The sequence below is a fragment of the Chanodichthys erythropterus genome, chromosome 23 (assembly GCF_024489055.1).
Source record: "Chanodichthys erythropterus isolate Z2021 chromosome 23, ASM2448905v1, whole genome shotgun sequence".
NCBI classification, from domain to species: domain Eukaryota; kingdom Metazoa; phylum Chordata; class Actinopteri; order Cypriniformes; family Xenocyprididae; genus Chanodichthys; species Chanodichthys erythropterus.
The window spans coordinates 11,508,417-11,526,293 of record NC_090243.1 but is presented as its reverse complement, the minus strand read 5'-3'; the positions used below and the strand labels follow the sequence as shown (position 1 = coordinate 11,526,293).

At 38.5% G+C, this 17,877-nt stretch overlaps 1 protein-coding gene across 1 annotated transcript; it reads right to left on the bottom strand.

The window, feature by feature from the left end:
* Positions 1–10,956: 10,956 nt before the first annotated feature.
* On the bottom strand, positions 10,957–16,883 carry LOC137014035 (neutral cholesterol ester hydrolase 1-like). The gene is made up of 5 exons (XM_067378136.1): positions 16,677–16,883; positions 16,262–16,493; positions 15,261–15,330; positions 14,197–14,368; positions 10,957–13,834 (listed from the first exon to the last, which is right to left on the bottom strand). The coding sequence occupies exons 1-5, from the start codon at positions 16,812–16,814 to the stop codon at positions 13,214–13,216; spliced, it is 1,233 nt and encodes a 410-aa protein (XP_067234237.1). The 5' UTR covers positions 16,815–16,883; the 3' UTR covers positions 10,957–13,213.
* Between the last annotated feature and the right edge of the window lie 994 nt (positions 16,884–17,877).

Sequence of the window (17,877 nt, the reverse complement as noted above, 5' to 3'; positions counted from 1 at the left end):
GTCACTCGTATTGTTTTGAATGGGAGAAAGTGTAACGCACAATATGGCGGAATAAGTCCCGCCTTCTAAATAAGAGCCAATCGCCGACTGGTAAAGTCATCGCGTCACTTCAGCGGCCGTTATAATCACCGTCAGACGTTAGAAACTAACTGACGTTAGAAATCACTGTTAGAAACAGTCAGACGCGCGCCTCCGAAGAGACGCGCATTTAGGTCTGCGCATGCGCATTAGCTTGATCCAGCCTGAAAAAGAGGTTTTTTTTGTCATGATTCGAGCGTTTAGAAACTAAATGTATGAGCTTGTTGTTGTTAGATTTCATTGGTGATTTCAAATATGAAATTTAATCGTAAGGTTGGCGAACAGTTTTGGAGAATTTGATGTTTCCCCATTCAAAGAGATTGCATGACGCCCAGGATGCCTGAGAGGAGTTTCAAAGATGTCAGCCGAGTGAAATGGCTTGTGTTAAAAAGACTTTGGTTTTAGCTACTTTCAGCTGAAAGCAAATGGCTTCACTGCCAATCACGGCCAAAACTAGCCCAATCGGGGGGTCGTTTCAACCCTTGGACTTAAAAAAAAAAAAAAAACCCGTGGCAAAAGTGTAAAAGTAGCCCAATTCTGGAGGACTTGGCAACACTGCAATCAACATTGTATTGCATTGCATTATATATTTTGTCCACCAAAATTAAAACTACAGAGCTTTGATCATACGCATTTAAATATCATCATACTAAAGCCTGGAACACACCAAGCCGATGTTCAGCCGTCTGGCAGATTTATTTACGTCGGCCGACTAAATTTTCTCAGTGTGTTCCGCACTGTTGGCTGAAGTTGGTCCTCGATGGCTTTTTTTCGGCTGATTTGACATGTTGAATCGGCGTCAGAGCTCGTCGGTCAGTCGGGCCATCTGATCATTCTGATTGGCTGTCCAGCTACTGCCACCTACTGGTACAGAAAGGCATTTCTTCTTACGCAGGCGCAGAACAGACGTGCTACTTGGCTGTCGGCTGTCGAGCGCGGTTTGGTGTGTCAGGGCAACTTTGGACCCAGACGCTGCCGGCGTGAGCCAACCCTGCAGTCTGCTTTCGTCGCTACTAGTTCGTCGGCGTTGGCTTGGTGTGTTCCGGGCTTAAGACATATTATTTGGAGATACCGAGTTACAACTAATAATTATGTGCATTTTATGTAAGTACTGCTATGTTGTTACCAAAATCTCATTGAATTTAAAGCTATCAGAATTGCATCATTTTGGCCATATAAATAACAACATTTGCACCAAACTGCATATTTTGCTCAGTTTGCGTAGCTGGTTTATAACCGGCCTAAGTTGATCATCATTGGCTAGTCCAAGTTGGCTATTAGTTTGTCTAAATTGGAAGAACATCTTGGACTAGAACTTGAACTAATGTCCAACTTGCATCAGCTAAAGACCAGCTAGAAACCAAAGCACAGGGTTTAAATGAATTAGTTGTTTTGTATTAATAAACTGATGTATTATCATTTAAAAACATGTTTGTTTTCATGAAGATTCATGTATTGTTCTAATGTAACTATGCGCTGTTCTTGTTCGAGAAAACATGACCAATTCTGACTGTATTTGATTTCTAACATGTGGTTGCAATCTGGTCCCATTTAGAAAGTCTAGGGGGTATTTCATGTATTGTGCTTCTCAAGGGCCGGCCATTTCTTGCCATCTGATTTAAAGAGCTATTCTGTTACTCCCATCAACTTCAGCTGACAGGTTTTGGTGGGCCCCTTTAAAACAAAGTCAATTCTAAATTTCAGTGTCTAAAAAGGAAAAGCTATGTTTTTTTCTTCTTGTCCAACCATGTCTAACTCTTATATACGCTAGGCTATATATAGTTTTCACATGACAAAGTTATTTGCTTATGACATTCCAGGTGCTCTGTAACACAGTGTGTTTATGCTCCAATCCCAAGCCAATAAACAAATTTTCCAAACTCAAAATGTTTAATTAAAAACAATGTTGCTTTTGTGCCATCCACAAGTACGATCATTAAGTTTAAACACATAATAAATATGAATAACACTCTTTAAAAAGCGCTACTGTTTCCAGCGAAGTGTATTTACTCGTTAACCTGGAGGTGCTTCATGTTCTCTCGCATTACCATTTATAGATGCTTTTAAAACGACTCCCTATGCGAGTTCACAGCAGAGCAGAGCCTTCTGAAGCTCCATCCCGCTCCACAAACGTCAGCAAAGTTACCCAATATTGCTTTTTTCATGGACTTGTTTGTGCCAGATGTGTCACGCTGAGATTAGATCAGCTTCTATAATCAACAGCAGATGAACAGAGGTGACCAAACAGACTTCAGTGATCTCCTGGGACAATGACTGTGACTTCCTCCTAAAAAGTAAAGCTCAGCAGAAAATGGAGGGTGTGCTTCTTTATAAAGGACCAGCAGTGCTATTGTGAAGAAACAGTCTGAATGACAATACTTGTTGTGGTGATTGTTCAGACCGATTCGCAACTCCACAGTCAAAGCTAGAGATTATACAGCTAAACAAAATGTCCTTGCATGTAGAACAATTGATATGAACCTTGTTCTTAATTCAGATATTTCTTTTGTCTCCACACCCATTCTCTTTCGCTGTTTCTTTCGCTCTATCTCTATCAGCCAGCTGCGTTTCGACTGTGGTCTCTGAAGGCCACGGTGTTGACATGTCCTGCTCTGAATCGAAGGCAACCTAAACAATGCAACAAGCGGCACTGTGGATCTGAGCATATCTGGCACAGACATGGTGGAAGGGAGGAGGAGGAACACAAAGAAGGAGAAAAAAGAAACACAGCGGCAGGCGACCAGTGGACGGGCCGGAAACTTGGGATTTTCCAGCAGAAGCGAATGCAAAGTGTAGATTTGGCTGGGTTTGTTTTAGCTGACGCCAGGAAAAGCTGCAGCGAAAGAGTGACAAACTCATCCCTTATGGTGACCCTGCCACATTTATACATAAGCAGAATGATCTGAGGATGTCTTTTATGAGTGAGTGTGTGTGTGTGTGTGTGTGTGTGTGTGTGTGTGTGTGTGTGTGTGTGTGTGTGTGTGTGTGTGTGTGTGTGTGTGCTTTTGTTTATATTACATTGTGGGGACCAAATGTCCCCATGATGTAATATAAACCTGAGTTCACCTACATCGTGGGGACCAGCCAGCGGTCCCCACAATGTAAATGGGTTTATAAATCATATAGAATGAGTTTTTGTGAAAAAGTAAAAGTTTGCACAGTTTCCTGTGAGGGTTAGGTTTAGGGGTAGGGGCAGGGTAGGGGGATAGAATGTACAGTTTGTTCAGTGTAAAATGCATTGAAGTCTATGGAAAGTCCCCACAATTCACAAAAACAAACATGTGTGTGTGTGTGTGTGTGTGTATGAGTCTGTGGGTGGTGTTGGTGTGGGAGGTAGCGGAGAGAGATTCTTCTCCCCATGAAACATGACTGTAGTCTGGCGCCATGATTGACCGATGTCCTGCACCGGAGAGAAAATCCTCCCCCACTGACTCCCTTTTTCTTGGAGCTGAATGTTTAAGCAACCCCTGAACACACAGAAACGTTCTCTCTCCCTCACGGTAAGCTATCGCACTTACAGTTTTCAGCAGGAGAAAAAATCCCAGACTATATCTAGGGAGCAAATATTAATAAGACTTGGGGTGGGATCTTTTAACCTGGGCCAGTAAGCAACAAACTAGCAATGCATTAGCAAATACATGGTCTAGCAACAAACCAGAACACATAGCAACGCCCTGGCAACAGTCCACACAACACCCTAACATAGGCCCTGTTTCCCTGGTATTAAGATGCGTTTTGGTCGATTGGATTACAAGTGGACGACGCACGGGGTGTAAAACGTTTTAGACCACTTCCAGAGGTAGTTGATGGCCCTGTTTCCCTGGTATTAAGATGCGTTTTGGTCGATCGGATCACAAGTGGATGAGGGAGACGCATACCCATCTGGTGTTTTAATCCGTATCTTTTGTCCACTTCAACCACTTCTGTCCTGATTTCTTCGAGAAGAGGTTATATGGGCGGGTAAATGTATGTTTTTTTGTTCAGATCTTTCGATCTAATGGACAAAATAAGCTCAGCAAGCTTTAGCTTTTGTTTCTGCTCTGATAGCCACAATACCACGCCAAATGCTGTGAAGAAATCAGGAATGGTGAGAGAACATTGTGCTTGGTACATTTTTTGACTTCAAACCAAACTTGGGTCTTCAGCTGACAAAGTTTAAATTACGTCTGGCTAACGTGCTTCCCATAATGTTTACGCGTTAGGTAGGCGGAGAGTAGGCGGTCTATTGCGGCTGTTCGAGCAAATTCAACCACATGAGCGTTTCCACTATGAAAGCAATCCAGTCAAATGCGTTTTTGAGTACCTCTGAAGGTGGTCGAAAGTTGACAAGCTCAAAACGTTTTATACGCCCTTTTCACCTGTATTTAGCGTTGTTCACTTGTGATCCGATCGACCAAAATGAATCTTGATAGATGGAAACAGGGCCGAAAACACATTCGACCGGAATGCTTTCATAGTGGAAACGCTCATGTTGCCTACTGCACTTAATGTGTAAATATTATGGAAAGCACGCTAGCCAGAAAGGAACTTTTTCAGTTGAAGACAGACAAATTTGATTTCAAGATGAAAAATGTACCAATCACAATGTTCTCTCCACCATTCCTTCTAACATGCACTCACCGTGTTCGGCTGTTCATATATAAATTGCGCCAGCTTATTTTGTCGATTAGATCAAAAGTACTGAAAAAACATGCATTTACCTGCCCACCCTTGAAGAAATCATTACAGAAGTGGTTGAAAGTGGACAATTAAAATACCAGGTGGAAATGGGTATGTGTCTCCATCATCCACTTGTGATCTGATCAACCAAAACCCTGTTTTCCAGGTGGAAACAGGGACACAGTGGCAATGAATAAGCATTCCTAAACTTTTGAATGTAATTCTGCATAACAAAAACCTCAGGACTGTTTCATATCAGCCTTAGGTTCATTGCAGTTATATAGAGCTGAACTGTGATATCATTGTGTTACTATGTGCTTTTTCAAACTGATAGCAAACTAAAGTGAGAACTAACGATAGGACCTTAGTGTTAGTTTTCCATCCTCAGGGATTTTTAAACGAAGCCGCAGGGGCTGTAAAGACTTGACAGACCACTGATGAATGTGTGATCATATCCGTTGAGAAGAACATGGGGGGGGGGGGTTCATGGAGAGAGTTATGAGGCCTTGATTCAATGCTCCATTGCACTTGGGGAATCAGGAATTTGGCTAGAGAAAAGGCCCCCAATTTTGGGGGGCCCCACTTTATCGTCTGAAAAAAATTTCTGTTAGTGTCAAATGCTCAAAAAATGGAAAACAGAACAGGAGGAAATTAAGAAGGGGTAAGAAGAGTAAAATAGTTTGTGGGAGCTATAAAGTCATGGGGGTGGGGTGGGGGGCTAAAATGATATTCTGACATGCCTAAGCCATGCAATCAAAGTGCCAAGAGACTTATAGGCCAGGATACAAGGGCGTATTGTGCTTCTCTGTGACATCACTCCTGAGTAAGTGGGAAAGGAGACAGGGAGATTCCCAGTTTTCCCTCTGGGGTGAAAAAACCAGAGCTTGATGTTGATTGCCACATCACCATGTGGGAGGATTGTCCTGAGGGATGGCCTGCCCTCCCTCCATCCATAGCCATCAGAGCTTAAATTAATGTATGTTATTCTAAGGGTACGTTTACATGACAACGATGTACTAAAAACAGAAACGTTTTTCATTTGCATTTATCACATAAAGACGACACCATTGTCAAAACGATCCCCATTTACACTGATCCACGAAAATGACTTAAAAACGCTGTATTATGCTGCCAGGCCAGTAGTTGGCGATGTCACTTTGTAAAGAAACACTACGCGCCTTTAGAGTAAACATGTAATACGCATGTGCATCAGTTTTAAGAAATTCATGTTTTTGTAGTTTACATGGAGACGATAACAGTATCATTTTCAAAAGTTTGCATTTTCAGGCCCCCAAAACGTTGTTGTCATGTAAATGAACGGCCAAAACGCATAAAAGGTTTCACGTTTTTAGTTGAAAATGGTGTTGTGTAAACGACCCCTTATTGAAGTTTTCAAGTTGAAATGCACTTCAGGTCAGAGATCGCTGAGAAAGTCTGCCACAAACCACTAAGGAGGAGAAGATTTTCTTAGCTGATTTATGTAGATGAAAATGTGAAGGCATAGAGGGGTGTTTTGTGCTGTTAGACTTGGCAGTGTTTCTCTATTAAGAAGCTTTGAGAGCCAAATGGTCATTCTTGGGTGGGGTGTGATCGATGATCTAAACTCTGACTCTGCGTGCAAACACGTAATCTGACATGTCATCAGAAGAGTATATGAAACAGGCTCTGTTTTCATCAAAATGTCTCGCCTATACAAGCTTGATCACTCAATGTACTGTGAGCGCTAATGCTGGATGAACTCATGTACTTGAGTTAAACTACAGTTAATCTAATGAAATAGCACTTCAGTTTTGGTAAATGACATAAAAAAATCATAATTATGACATAAATAGTGATATATATATATATATATATATATATATATATGTGTGTGTGTGTGTGTGTGTATGTATAGCGTATACACTATATACATACGTTTACAAACTTTTATGTTAGATGCAATTAATTGCGATTAATCCATTTGACAGCACTAAACATAAACAGTCTAAATTAACACATACTAAATCTTTTGACTTGATAAAAAGTCAAAATTGAGTCATATTTATGAAATATTTCATTTTAATTTCATAATTATTACTTTTTATGGCAAAATTTCAATATTTTATCTCATAAATATGACTTGAATGTCATAATTATGATTTACCAAAGCATGATTTTATTTCTTGTGGCAGAAAACGGCTTCTGGGATAGAGCTCAGATATTTTCACAACCAACCATTTGTAATTTAAATTTCTGTATCATCAATGCGGAAGCTGTTGTTCAGTGTGTATGTGGCATATTTTACCAATGAATTTGGTTTTAATTAACTTATAAAACAGTTAAAGTGCCCATATTATGCTATTTTAAAGGTTGATAATATTTGTGTTGAGCTCTTTACAATAGATTTACATGCATCCAAGGTCAAAAAACACTTTAATTTTATCATTATATATATATTATAGCATGACCTCTTTTCTCACAGTAGGCTTGTTCGACTTGAAGCAGCGCTGCACAGACCGATCAGCGGCTGACTTTAAGCAGTGCATGCTGGTAAGAAATTTTGTCCGACTTGAGACAGTGCCGACACCATGTGACTGTGATGTATTGGCATCAAAGTACCAAAAAACAGTTTGCTAAACTAAACCCCTCCTTTTTTAGAGCCTACTCCGCTCTGATTAGTCAGATGGCCCCAGTCTGTTGTGATTGGTCTACCGTTTACAGCTCGTGTCAGACACAAAACGCCCATTATCATTTCTGAATTTCAGCTCTGGAGGCTTCCTCAACACTATGATATAAACAGTAACGATGGAGTCGGTTTTACCGTATCGATTAGAGCGCAAGTCCTCATCTTTTGGAAGTGCATTTGTATCGATTTGTTTCACAGCACAGAAAATGTCTTCTCAACATGTCTACAACACGAACCAAACTCTTCCAGGCCTCAGCTACAACTACAGTGTTTGAGGGCGGGTCAAAGTAGATGTTAACGGGCAGCCAATGAAAACCATAGGGCAGGCATTATGCAAATTTCTTAGGCTTGTGCAGGAAGACTGGATAAAAAAAATAAAAAAAAAAGACTAGAATTACTGACAACTCATTTCAGGCAGTTCAGAAATTTGTGAGACAATAACACCATTTATCGTGCACTTTGTTCTTTGAAACATTGCAGACCTTTTACATTCACAAACAGCTATATAACACTACATGAAAGGTAATATCTGAAAAAGAATAATAGGGGCACTTTAAGCAGCGGAGTGAAACTGTATTTATTTGTGTGCACATTGCCAGAGAACTTTAACTTTCTTGTTTTATTGTTATGGAGCTGTTAGAATTGAAATCAGGCCAAATAGTTAACAGACAACCATATTTTTTTTAAAGATTTTAATGAGTTACTGAGTGTCTAACTGGCTTCTTTGTCATCAGCTTGGGAATATTGCTCTAAATTTTGACAATGAAGTGCTTTGCAGGGAAGTATGAGGCTTGGCTTCGTGCAAGCAGCTACCCTTAAATTCAGGAAGCAATGAACAATGTGAAAGATAACATTCCTCCAAGCACTAGGTATGTGAACACTTTGGGTTTTGTTTTCCTTTGAAATAATCACGCAGCGTTCCCTGATTAATCATTGGCTACTCGTATTACAGTGTGCCATCGTAATCTGGGTGGGATTTGAGACATTGGCATGAAAAATTCTTCCTGAAGGCAAATTATGCAAAGTTTGAAAACGTGTATCGGGTTATGTAGCTGCTGGGAACAGGAACTGCCTCACACTTTGCCATCGAGCTTCTTGAGATCAAGTTTGGCCATGTGACGTGACATGTCACACTCTTGAGTAGGTTCACATAAAAACATCTCAGCTTTTTTCAGTTTCTCTGTCACAGCACGAACGATAACAGGTTATTCCAGTCAGCAGGATCATCTCGGTTCGGCCTGCAGGCTAACTCTGCCTGTGTTCACTTTAGCAATTTATCCTTCTGTCACAGTCGCTTATGAAAATCTTTGAAAAGCAAAAACAGCATAATTTTCTTAGTCTCTTCAAAGGAAGCTAACAAACATAGCCAAATAAACCATTTTTTATATAAATAAATGCGGCAAAAAAGTCTTCTGGTTTTGCTTTTTCTGTTTTGCATTTTGATTTCAGCAAAGACACACCCAGAAAAGATTATTGCTCTGACTTTGCTTTCATATCTCAATATTATTCTCAGTTATGACTCATTTCAGTTCATGTACGCATTTGCCAGATGTTCATATCCCAAGCCTTCCAGTGCAGTCATCATTTTCAGCAGTTTTTCAATGGGAATCAAATTCATGACCTTAGCATTACTTGTACAATTTTCAACCACTTCAGCAGAATATAAAATTTTATAAAACATAATTAAATATATAATATAATAATAATTAAAATATGAAACAATTTAAAAAAGAAAGAAATGTCATTGGTGAAATATAGTAATAAAATGAATGTGGATGGCTAGGATTTTCTAACTAAAATAATAAAACTTAAAATATAACACTATTTAAAATAAAAAAATAAATAATATTGTTGAAATATAGTAATAAAATGAATGTGGATAGCTCAGATAATTTGGTGAGAAATGTTATAAAACTATACAAAATTAAAAAATACAAATTTGATGAGAAATTATTGAATTTATATTGACTCATGACCTTAGCATTGCTTTTTTGTGTGTGATAATTTTTTACCACTTGATCTAAATATCAAAATTTATAAAACAATTAAATATGTACAATACATAAATAAAACTTAAAATTATTCTGTCAAGTCGATTAATCGCATTTAACATAACGGATTGTGTACTTACAATCATATATTATATTTACAATTAATTATATGAATTAAAGTTTTATTTAACTTTTATGTTAGATGCGATTAGTCGCGATTAATCGGTTTGACGTCACTACTTATATAAATAAAAAAATTACTTTTATGTTAGATGCGATTTGTCATGATTAATCGGTTTGACGACACTACTTATATAAATTAACATTTCATTTAAATTTTATGTTAGATGCGATTAGTCGCGATTAATCGGTTTGATGTCACTACTTATATAAATAAAAATATTAACTTTTATGTTAGAGATGCGATTTGTCATGATTAATCGGTTTGACGTTACTACTTATATAAATTAACATTTCATTTAACTTTTATGTTAGATGCGATTAGTCGCGATTAATCGGTTTGACACTACTTGTATAAAAAATTTAAAAAACTTTTATGTTAGACGCGATTTGTCACAATTAATCAGTTTGACGACACTATATAAATTAACATTACATTCAAATTTTATGTTAGATGCGATTAGTCGCGATTAATCGGTTTGACGTCACTACTTATATAAATAAAAAAATTAACTTTTATGTAAGATGCTATTTGTCACAATTAATCAGTTTGACGTCACTACTTATATGAATTAACATTTTATTTAACTTTTGTTAGATGCGATTTGTCACGATTAATCGGTTTGACGTCACTACTTATATAAATAAAAAAAATTACTTTTATTTTAGATGCGATTTGTCACGATTAAACAGTTTGACATCACTACTTATATAAATTAACATTTCCTTTAACTTTTATGTTAGATGTGATTAGTTGCGATTAATCAGTTTGACGACACTACTTATATAAATTTAAAAAATTTAACTGTTGTTAGATGCGATTTGCATTGATTAATTGGTTTGATGGCACTACTTATATAAATTAAAACTTCATTTAACTTTTATGTTAGATGTGATTAATCGCAATTAATCGGTTTGACGTTACTACTTATATAAATTAAAATTTTATTTAACTTTTATGTTAGATGCGATTAATCGGTATGACCACTACTTATACAAATTAAAATTTTATTTAACTTTTATTAGATGCGATTAATCGCGATTTATTTATTTGACATCACTACTTAAAAAAATAAAACAATTTAAAATAAAGAAAAATTTAAATGAACTAATAAAATGATTGTGGATAACTCAGATCATTTGATGAGAAATGTTTTAGTTCATTGAAATCTTTTTTTGGTACAATCTGAATGGTACAAGATATTAGAGGAGACAAATGTGAAATTGCATAGGTCTTCTATTTAAGATGCTGGAGACTTCATTTGTTCTCCATTTAATCTTATTGCTGATGCAGATGTGCATTTTGTGTCTTTTGGGCAGTGGGCAGTACTGAAGAACAGTGGCATCTTTTGTATACACAAAGTCACAAAGCAAGTCATCATCATTGGTTTATTGGTGTAGCCAAGAAATCACATAATCAAGAAGGTTCCGAAACAACTGTTACATTTTTACACTGCTTCAAAAGAAACATGATTACAAGCTACAGTGACTCACATACTCATCATACTTGAGAGAAGATAGTAGTATCAGTTTGGAAAATGGCATGCAGAGTGGTTACAAAACAACAATAGCTGAAAAGGAGGAGATAAATGTGGGGGTATTAGATAGTCTGTATAAAAATAGGTTCTCAGATCCTTCTTTTACATTTTTCCCTGAGAATAATGGTAGTGCCTGTAAACATCGACTGAAATCGATTATTGTCCCCACACTCTCAATTAGAGGGAAAAGCAAAAGGTGCAATAATAGTTTAAAGGTCTCACAGGTGAGAAAAACAGTGAGAGCCGCATTCCACGGCTCTTATCTGAACCCCCCGGCGTTTCCCATGCGCTAACACTGACGGATAGCTTCCCTCAAATACTCCCTTCCAGCTCGTGTTTCATTAAACCACCACACCGCCGGTTTTTAGGAAATTCCCTTTTGTCAAAACTGCTGACTGCCAGCAGCAAAGAAACTGCCAAAGAAGTCGTAATTCCCAGACAAGAGTAAGAAACATTTTCCCAGTGGTGTTGTATTTTAATAGACATAAGTTATATGTAAACATGTTGATATGCTTTGAGAAAAGATTTTATGACATATACATATTTTTATGAACATGCTATCCATCTAGAATTATATCTGTCCCTGAAAGCTCTGTCAAGCCCAAAATGATATATTATTATTAAAGGTGATATAGAGGATCTTTTTGTCGACTGAGAAACCAAAGACCGTTAGTGAGTTTTTGAAATGAGCGCATGTTTAAAAACAACCCCCCCTCCTTCACAGCTCATTTCGAGGGAACGCCTCCCAAAACTCGTGCACGAGTATTGGAACACGAGTGTTTGTTTACCACCGGCATTCGCTGTGTTGTGTTAGTGGATTCATTATGTCGGACTCACCGCAGGTAACTCATAATCTGCAGTTGTTACTCCTGTCTCCTGACAAAAACATTGTATGCGGCGCCTGTGGAGTGTGGAAAGTTACTGGAGAGCGCAGCCACGCACGTCTCTCACAAGGAACGTCACAGCAGTGATTGACAAGCCAGAGGGCCAATCGTTTACGCAAAGATCGTGTAAACGATTGGCTGATGTTTTTAAGGCCCTACCTCGTGCACAGATGATGTATATTAATATAATTCCTTTCAGTGCACCTAATAAATAGTCTTTTATCAGTTAGTAAAGACAGTTTCAAGTAATATTGCAAAAATGTATAAAACAAAACATGCTTTTTAGCACCTTTAATAAAAAAAATTTAAAGTAAAAATACTGTTTTTTACTTGACTTATTGCTGTTTTTCTCTTACTATTATAATCATAATCCCATGTAATTTAAGTTTCAGTCCAGTGTTTAATTGTCAAAATGTCAAACCAAAATTATATTATTTATTGGTCCTGTCCCAAATGGCACATTTCACAGCACTTTCAATCTTGTGGACTTACAGTGGCCACCGTCTGCACGTGTCTGGTAAGTCCACGAGACCATAGGGTGTCCCGTTTGTCAATTTTAGGTTTCAGAAGGGTGTTCATGCGCCCCATCTCGATGCACACTTTTGCCGAGCTCTGCAGCAGACATCTTCCCGACAGTCAAAGCGGCATTACGTCACTAAAGTGCGGACTCGTAGGAAGACCGCAATTGTTTAGGGTGCCATTTGGGACAGGGCCATTATAGTCCTCTTACATTTGTCACGTCCCGCTCTTTTTATTTAACGCCTTTGTTCATATCACATATTTTGGTAATCATTATAAATTACGTATCATTCAAAAGCTTACAAACTATAAGTTCATCCTGTGGAAACTGTTTTGGAATTGGACGTTACCATGGAAATGGTGCTCTAATTCTTTTAGCGGGCTCCTCCCCTAGTGGGCGGTGTCAGGTTTCATATTACAAAAATAGTTTTAACTACATTATAATCAAAACCTTTTCTAAGCTTGACAAAACACATATCGTTGGAAAGGTCTGAGTCTCAAGGTTCCATATTTGGTGACTGTATTGTGATGGGTGTTTAATCTTGGCAGAAATCTATTAATTTGTTACCGGAGAATGCATAAAAACACCCAGTGGTGACACCCAGTGGATATTTTTGGTACAGCGTCTAAACAAAATCTTCATTTTTTGTGATATCAACTTCAAATTTGGACCATAACTTGGTTAGATATATCGTGTCTTCAGAGGTTCTCCTTCAGCCAACGGATGTAGTTCCCAAGACTTCGAGTTCCAACAGAAAATTGTAAGGACCCGAAAGCGAAACTAAGGCATCCATGAAAACCATCTTCATAATGATCAACAGTGACATGGACTCCGGCTTCTTCCAGTCGTGTGGCATACATGAGTCCGTCATCTCTCAGGATGTCGTGCTCACATGTCATGATGTAGGCGGGCGGCACGGCCTTCAGCACTTCTGTTTCAGCTAGTAAAGGTGCCGCTCTCACATCCAGCAGGCCTGGCAGCTTCTCCACCAGCTTTGGGTCACCGTGAAGCGGAACCACTGGTTTATAGTTCTTCTGAAAGGCCACCGGAAGAAGCTTGGTCCAGTTGATCTTGGCTCTGGCCGCTGCCATCTCCTGGCCCTGATCCAGAGCAGTGTGGTTGTTTGCCAGCAAAGCCGGAACAAGGTTCTGATTGCCATTTAGGTACTCCAACCAAAAGCGGGCCACAACTGGTCTGTATAGGATGGGAATGTGGGCGTTCTGCTGGTACGAGGGTGTGTTGAAGTCTAGGGCCTGAAGTGCAGGGTAGACCAGAGCCTGAACTTTGAACTTAATAGGAATGCTACTGTCCAAAGCCATCTGTGAACAAAGAGATAAATACATGTGATTATTAGCAATCTTTTGTGATGAATATCTTTAATAACATACTAATATGTCTACAAAATTAAGCAAAAAGAATTTCAAACCTGGCTTTATCTAAAGCTCAGGTTTCTGTTCTGGAAATGTATGCAAATTAGTGATAATGCATATTTTGGATACATATACTTAAACATAACATTTCAGAAAACTTGTAATACAAAAAAGCTGACAATGTACTGTGTTTAATCAACTGGGGAAGTATGGTGATATGTGTAAGTTAAATGTTTTACTTTATTCACCTGTGATGTTAATGGGAAAATTGATTTGTAACAATGACAGTTTGATACAGGGATTTCTCATACTTGTTGCGCTACAGCAGCGGCAAGATTCCCTCCAGCGCTGTCACCTGACACAGCCACTCTTTTCGGGTCTATGGAGTACCGACCCAACACCTCGGCTGTCAAGATGTGTTTTGAGGCCTGAAAAACATCATTATACTGATCTGGGAAACGTCCATCTGGAGCCAGCCTGTACCTGAACATACAAAACAAAATATACAAATGAAATCTGGTAAGTAAAGCCTTTAATAATTTAAAGACCATATGCAAGAACTTAAAGGGATAGTTCACCCAAAAATGAAAATTTGATGTTTATCAGCTTACCCCCAGTGCATCCAAGATGTAGGTGACATTTTTTCTTCAGTCGATCACAAATGATGATTTTTAACTGCAACCGCTGCCCTCTGTCATTCAAATAATTGCAGTAGATGGGAACTTCATCTATAAGAGTGAATAAACCTTGCTTAGACAAATCCAAATGAAACCCTGCGGCTCGTGACGACACATTAATGTCCTAAGACACGAAACGATCGGTTTGTGTGAGAAACTGAACAGTACTTATATAATTTTTTACCTCTAATACACCACTATGTCCAACTCCGTTCAGCTTCCTGCTAGTGAGGTCAAAAAAACGCGTTCTGGTGACGGAAGTGATGTCTCGTCCATATACTTCAATGAGCGCGAGACATCACTTCCGTTGTCAGAGCGCGATCTGACCTCACTCACCGGAAGCTGAACGGAGTCGGACATAGTGGTGTATTAGAGGTAAAAAATTATATAAGTACTGTTCAGTTTCTCACACAAACCGATCGTTTCGTGTCTTAGGACATTAATGTGTCGTCACGAGCCGCAGGGTTTCATTTGGATTTGTCTAAGCAAGGTTTATTCACTCTTATAGATGAAGTTCCCATCTACTGCAATTATTTGAATGACAGAGGGCAGCGGTTGCAGTTAAAAATCATCATTTGTGATCGACTGAAGAAAAAATGTCACCTACATCTTGGATGCACTGGGGGTAAGCAGATAAACATCAAATTTTCATTTTTGGGTGAACTATCCCTTTTAAAAAAATGTCCAACATTGCTTACTCGACAGAAATCACAACTGCATCCAGCTCTTCAGCCATCTTCTTGCACTGAAGGTAATATGATTCCATCTCTTAAAGACAAAAAAGAGCAATTAAAGAGGTTTTGCTGCTATCGAAATTTGGACAAACGCCCCGTTGTTTCCTAATTAGGACTCAAAATAGATTAGTATTAAAGGGTTAGTTCACCCAAAAATTCTGTCATTTATTACTCACCCTCATGCCGTTCCACATCCGTAAGACCTTTGTTTATCTTCAGAACACAAATTAATATATTTTAGTTGAAATCCGATGGCTCCATGAGGCCTTCATAGGGAGCAATGACACTTCCTCTCTCAAGATCCATAAATCATAAATGAATGAATCTGATCATAATTGAATCAGTGTATCGAATCAGCTGTTCGGAGCGCCAAAGTCACATGATTTCAGCCGTTGGCAGTTTGACACGCGATCTGAATCATGATTCGATACACTGATTCATTTGTGCTCCGAAGCTTCAGCCATCACTAAATAGGTCGTTATTTTGTTTTTTTTGGCGCTTTTTAATATTAATATTGAACCACTGTACTCACATGAACATATTTAAATATGTTTTTAGTACCTTTATGGATCTTGAGAGAGGAAATGTCATTGCTTCCTTTGAAGGCCTCAACTGAGCCATCGGATTTCAACTAAAATATCTTAATTTGTGTTCTGAAGATGAACGAAGGTCTTACGGGTGTGGAACGACATGAGGGTGAGTAATAAATGACAGAATTTTCATTTTTGGGTGAACTAATCCTTTAAAGGGTTAAAGGGGGGCAATTTTCTAAATACTGTCTATGGTGGTTATGGCCCTGCTATGAATTGATTTCATGGTGTCTTTAAACTGAGGAGTTTTCCTTTCTGTACCACATGAGGGAGCATTGAGACTACTGAGCTACCTCTTCTACAACTTCTGATGCATTCAACAGACGGCTTGACTTACATGAAATCATATGCAATTTAACATAAACTATCACTTACTTGTACTACCGACTGTCCATCCACCTCCATGAAAATAGACCACCCCTCTTTTCAAACGCTGCTCCTGCCCTTTAGCAGTGGACTCGAACACTTGTGCTTCCACTCCACCGAAGGAAGCCTCTGTGATCCGGATAGTTGGGCTGGACTGGTAACTTTTCACCTCCACCCAAGACGAAAAGTATTTTGCAACACCGAACGGGGAACACAGTCCAAGGTCGTGAGCGACAAAACTCTACGAGATAAATTCAAAAAGTTGTGTTTTGTCAGCAGAACTCTTTAGTAAACTCCATAAATCCTGTTACCTCATTACATCTGTATATATATATATATATATATATATATATATATATATATATATATATATATATATATACGCCAATGTTACATATAAACGTATTCCAATGCAAAATCTTACCAAATGCATCGAGCCACGTATCATAGCATCCATAAACATGAGTTTCCATGGCTCTGATATAGTGCTGGGCAGAGGCAGATAAATATAATAAGCAGCTGCTACTGACAGGACAATCGTCCCTATCAAAATGGACCGCATTATTAATTAACTTTATGTTAAAAGAGCATTAAAATGGACCGCTGCACAAATGTCATGCAGTGTGAAGTGGATGACACTTCACCTGATTTTACACAGTAGAGATTATGGCATTCACAGAAATGTTTTTATATTAAAAGTCCTCTTGTCGAACTTAAGTTTTTATTTCACTGCAGTGGTTTTTGAGTTTTTATTCGTGTTTTGTTTTTTAATTGATTGCCTCACATATTTCAGTTACTCCTAAGTGCTGCAAAAACAATTATATTAAGCTTTTGTGGTGATGTGGGTCTAATATAACAATTTTTTATAATATAATAATTTTTTTTTTTTTTTTAAATAAGGTTTAAGCAAACGACCTGTCAATGTTAAATTATGTACTACTTTGTATTTCTTCTCTACTGGATCAAAGTCCCTTTCAAGGAAAGTCTGTTCACTCGGCGGCCATATTTGCACAAGTCCTATCTATTTGAATGGGGGAATCCTGAAATCTCATAACTGCTTGATGAACTCACAATTAAATAACATATTTCAAATCAGTAACAAAATCCAACATGAGCTGTCACATTAATGTTGCTTCTTATGCTCAAATTATGCTTTTTTCAGGCTAGACGAGCCAAGGCGGGAGTCTCAAGGGCCGGTTGCATAAACTGCTAAGTCTAGTCTTACAAGTTAGTCATCAAATTTTTTTCTTTAACACTGTTCATAACTTTTTAAAATCAGTTACATAACTTAGTTTGGTCTAATTTAATACCGAAAAGTAAGACTGATTACCCCTAACTAACTGTTAAGGCCAGAACACACCAAGCCGACGCCGACGAACTAGTGGCGGCGAAAGCAGACTGCAGGGTTGGCTCACGTCGACAGCGTCTGTGTCCACAGTTGCACTGACACACCAAACCAACGCTCGACAGCCGACGGCCAAGTAGCACGTCAGTTCTGCGCCTGCGTGAGATGAAATGCCTTTCCAAAACAGCAGGCGGCAGTTGCTGAACAGCCAATCAGAATTATCAGATGGCCCAACGGACTGACGAGCTCCAACGCCGATTCAACATTTAGAATCGGACGA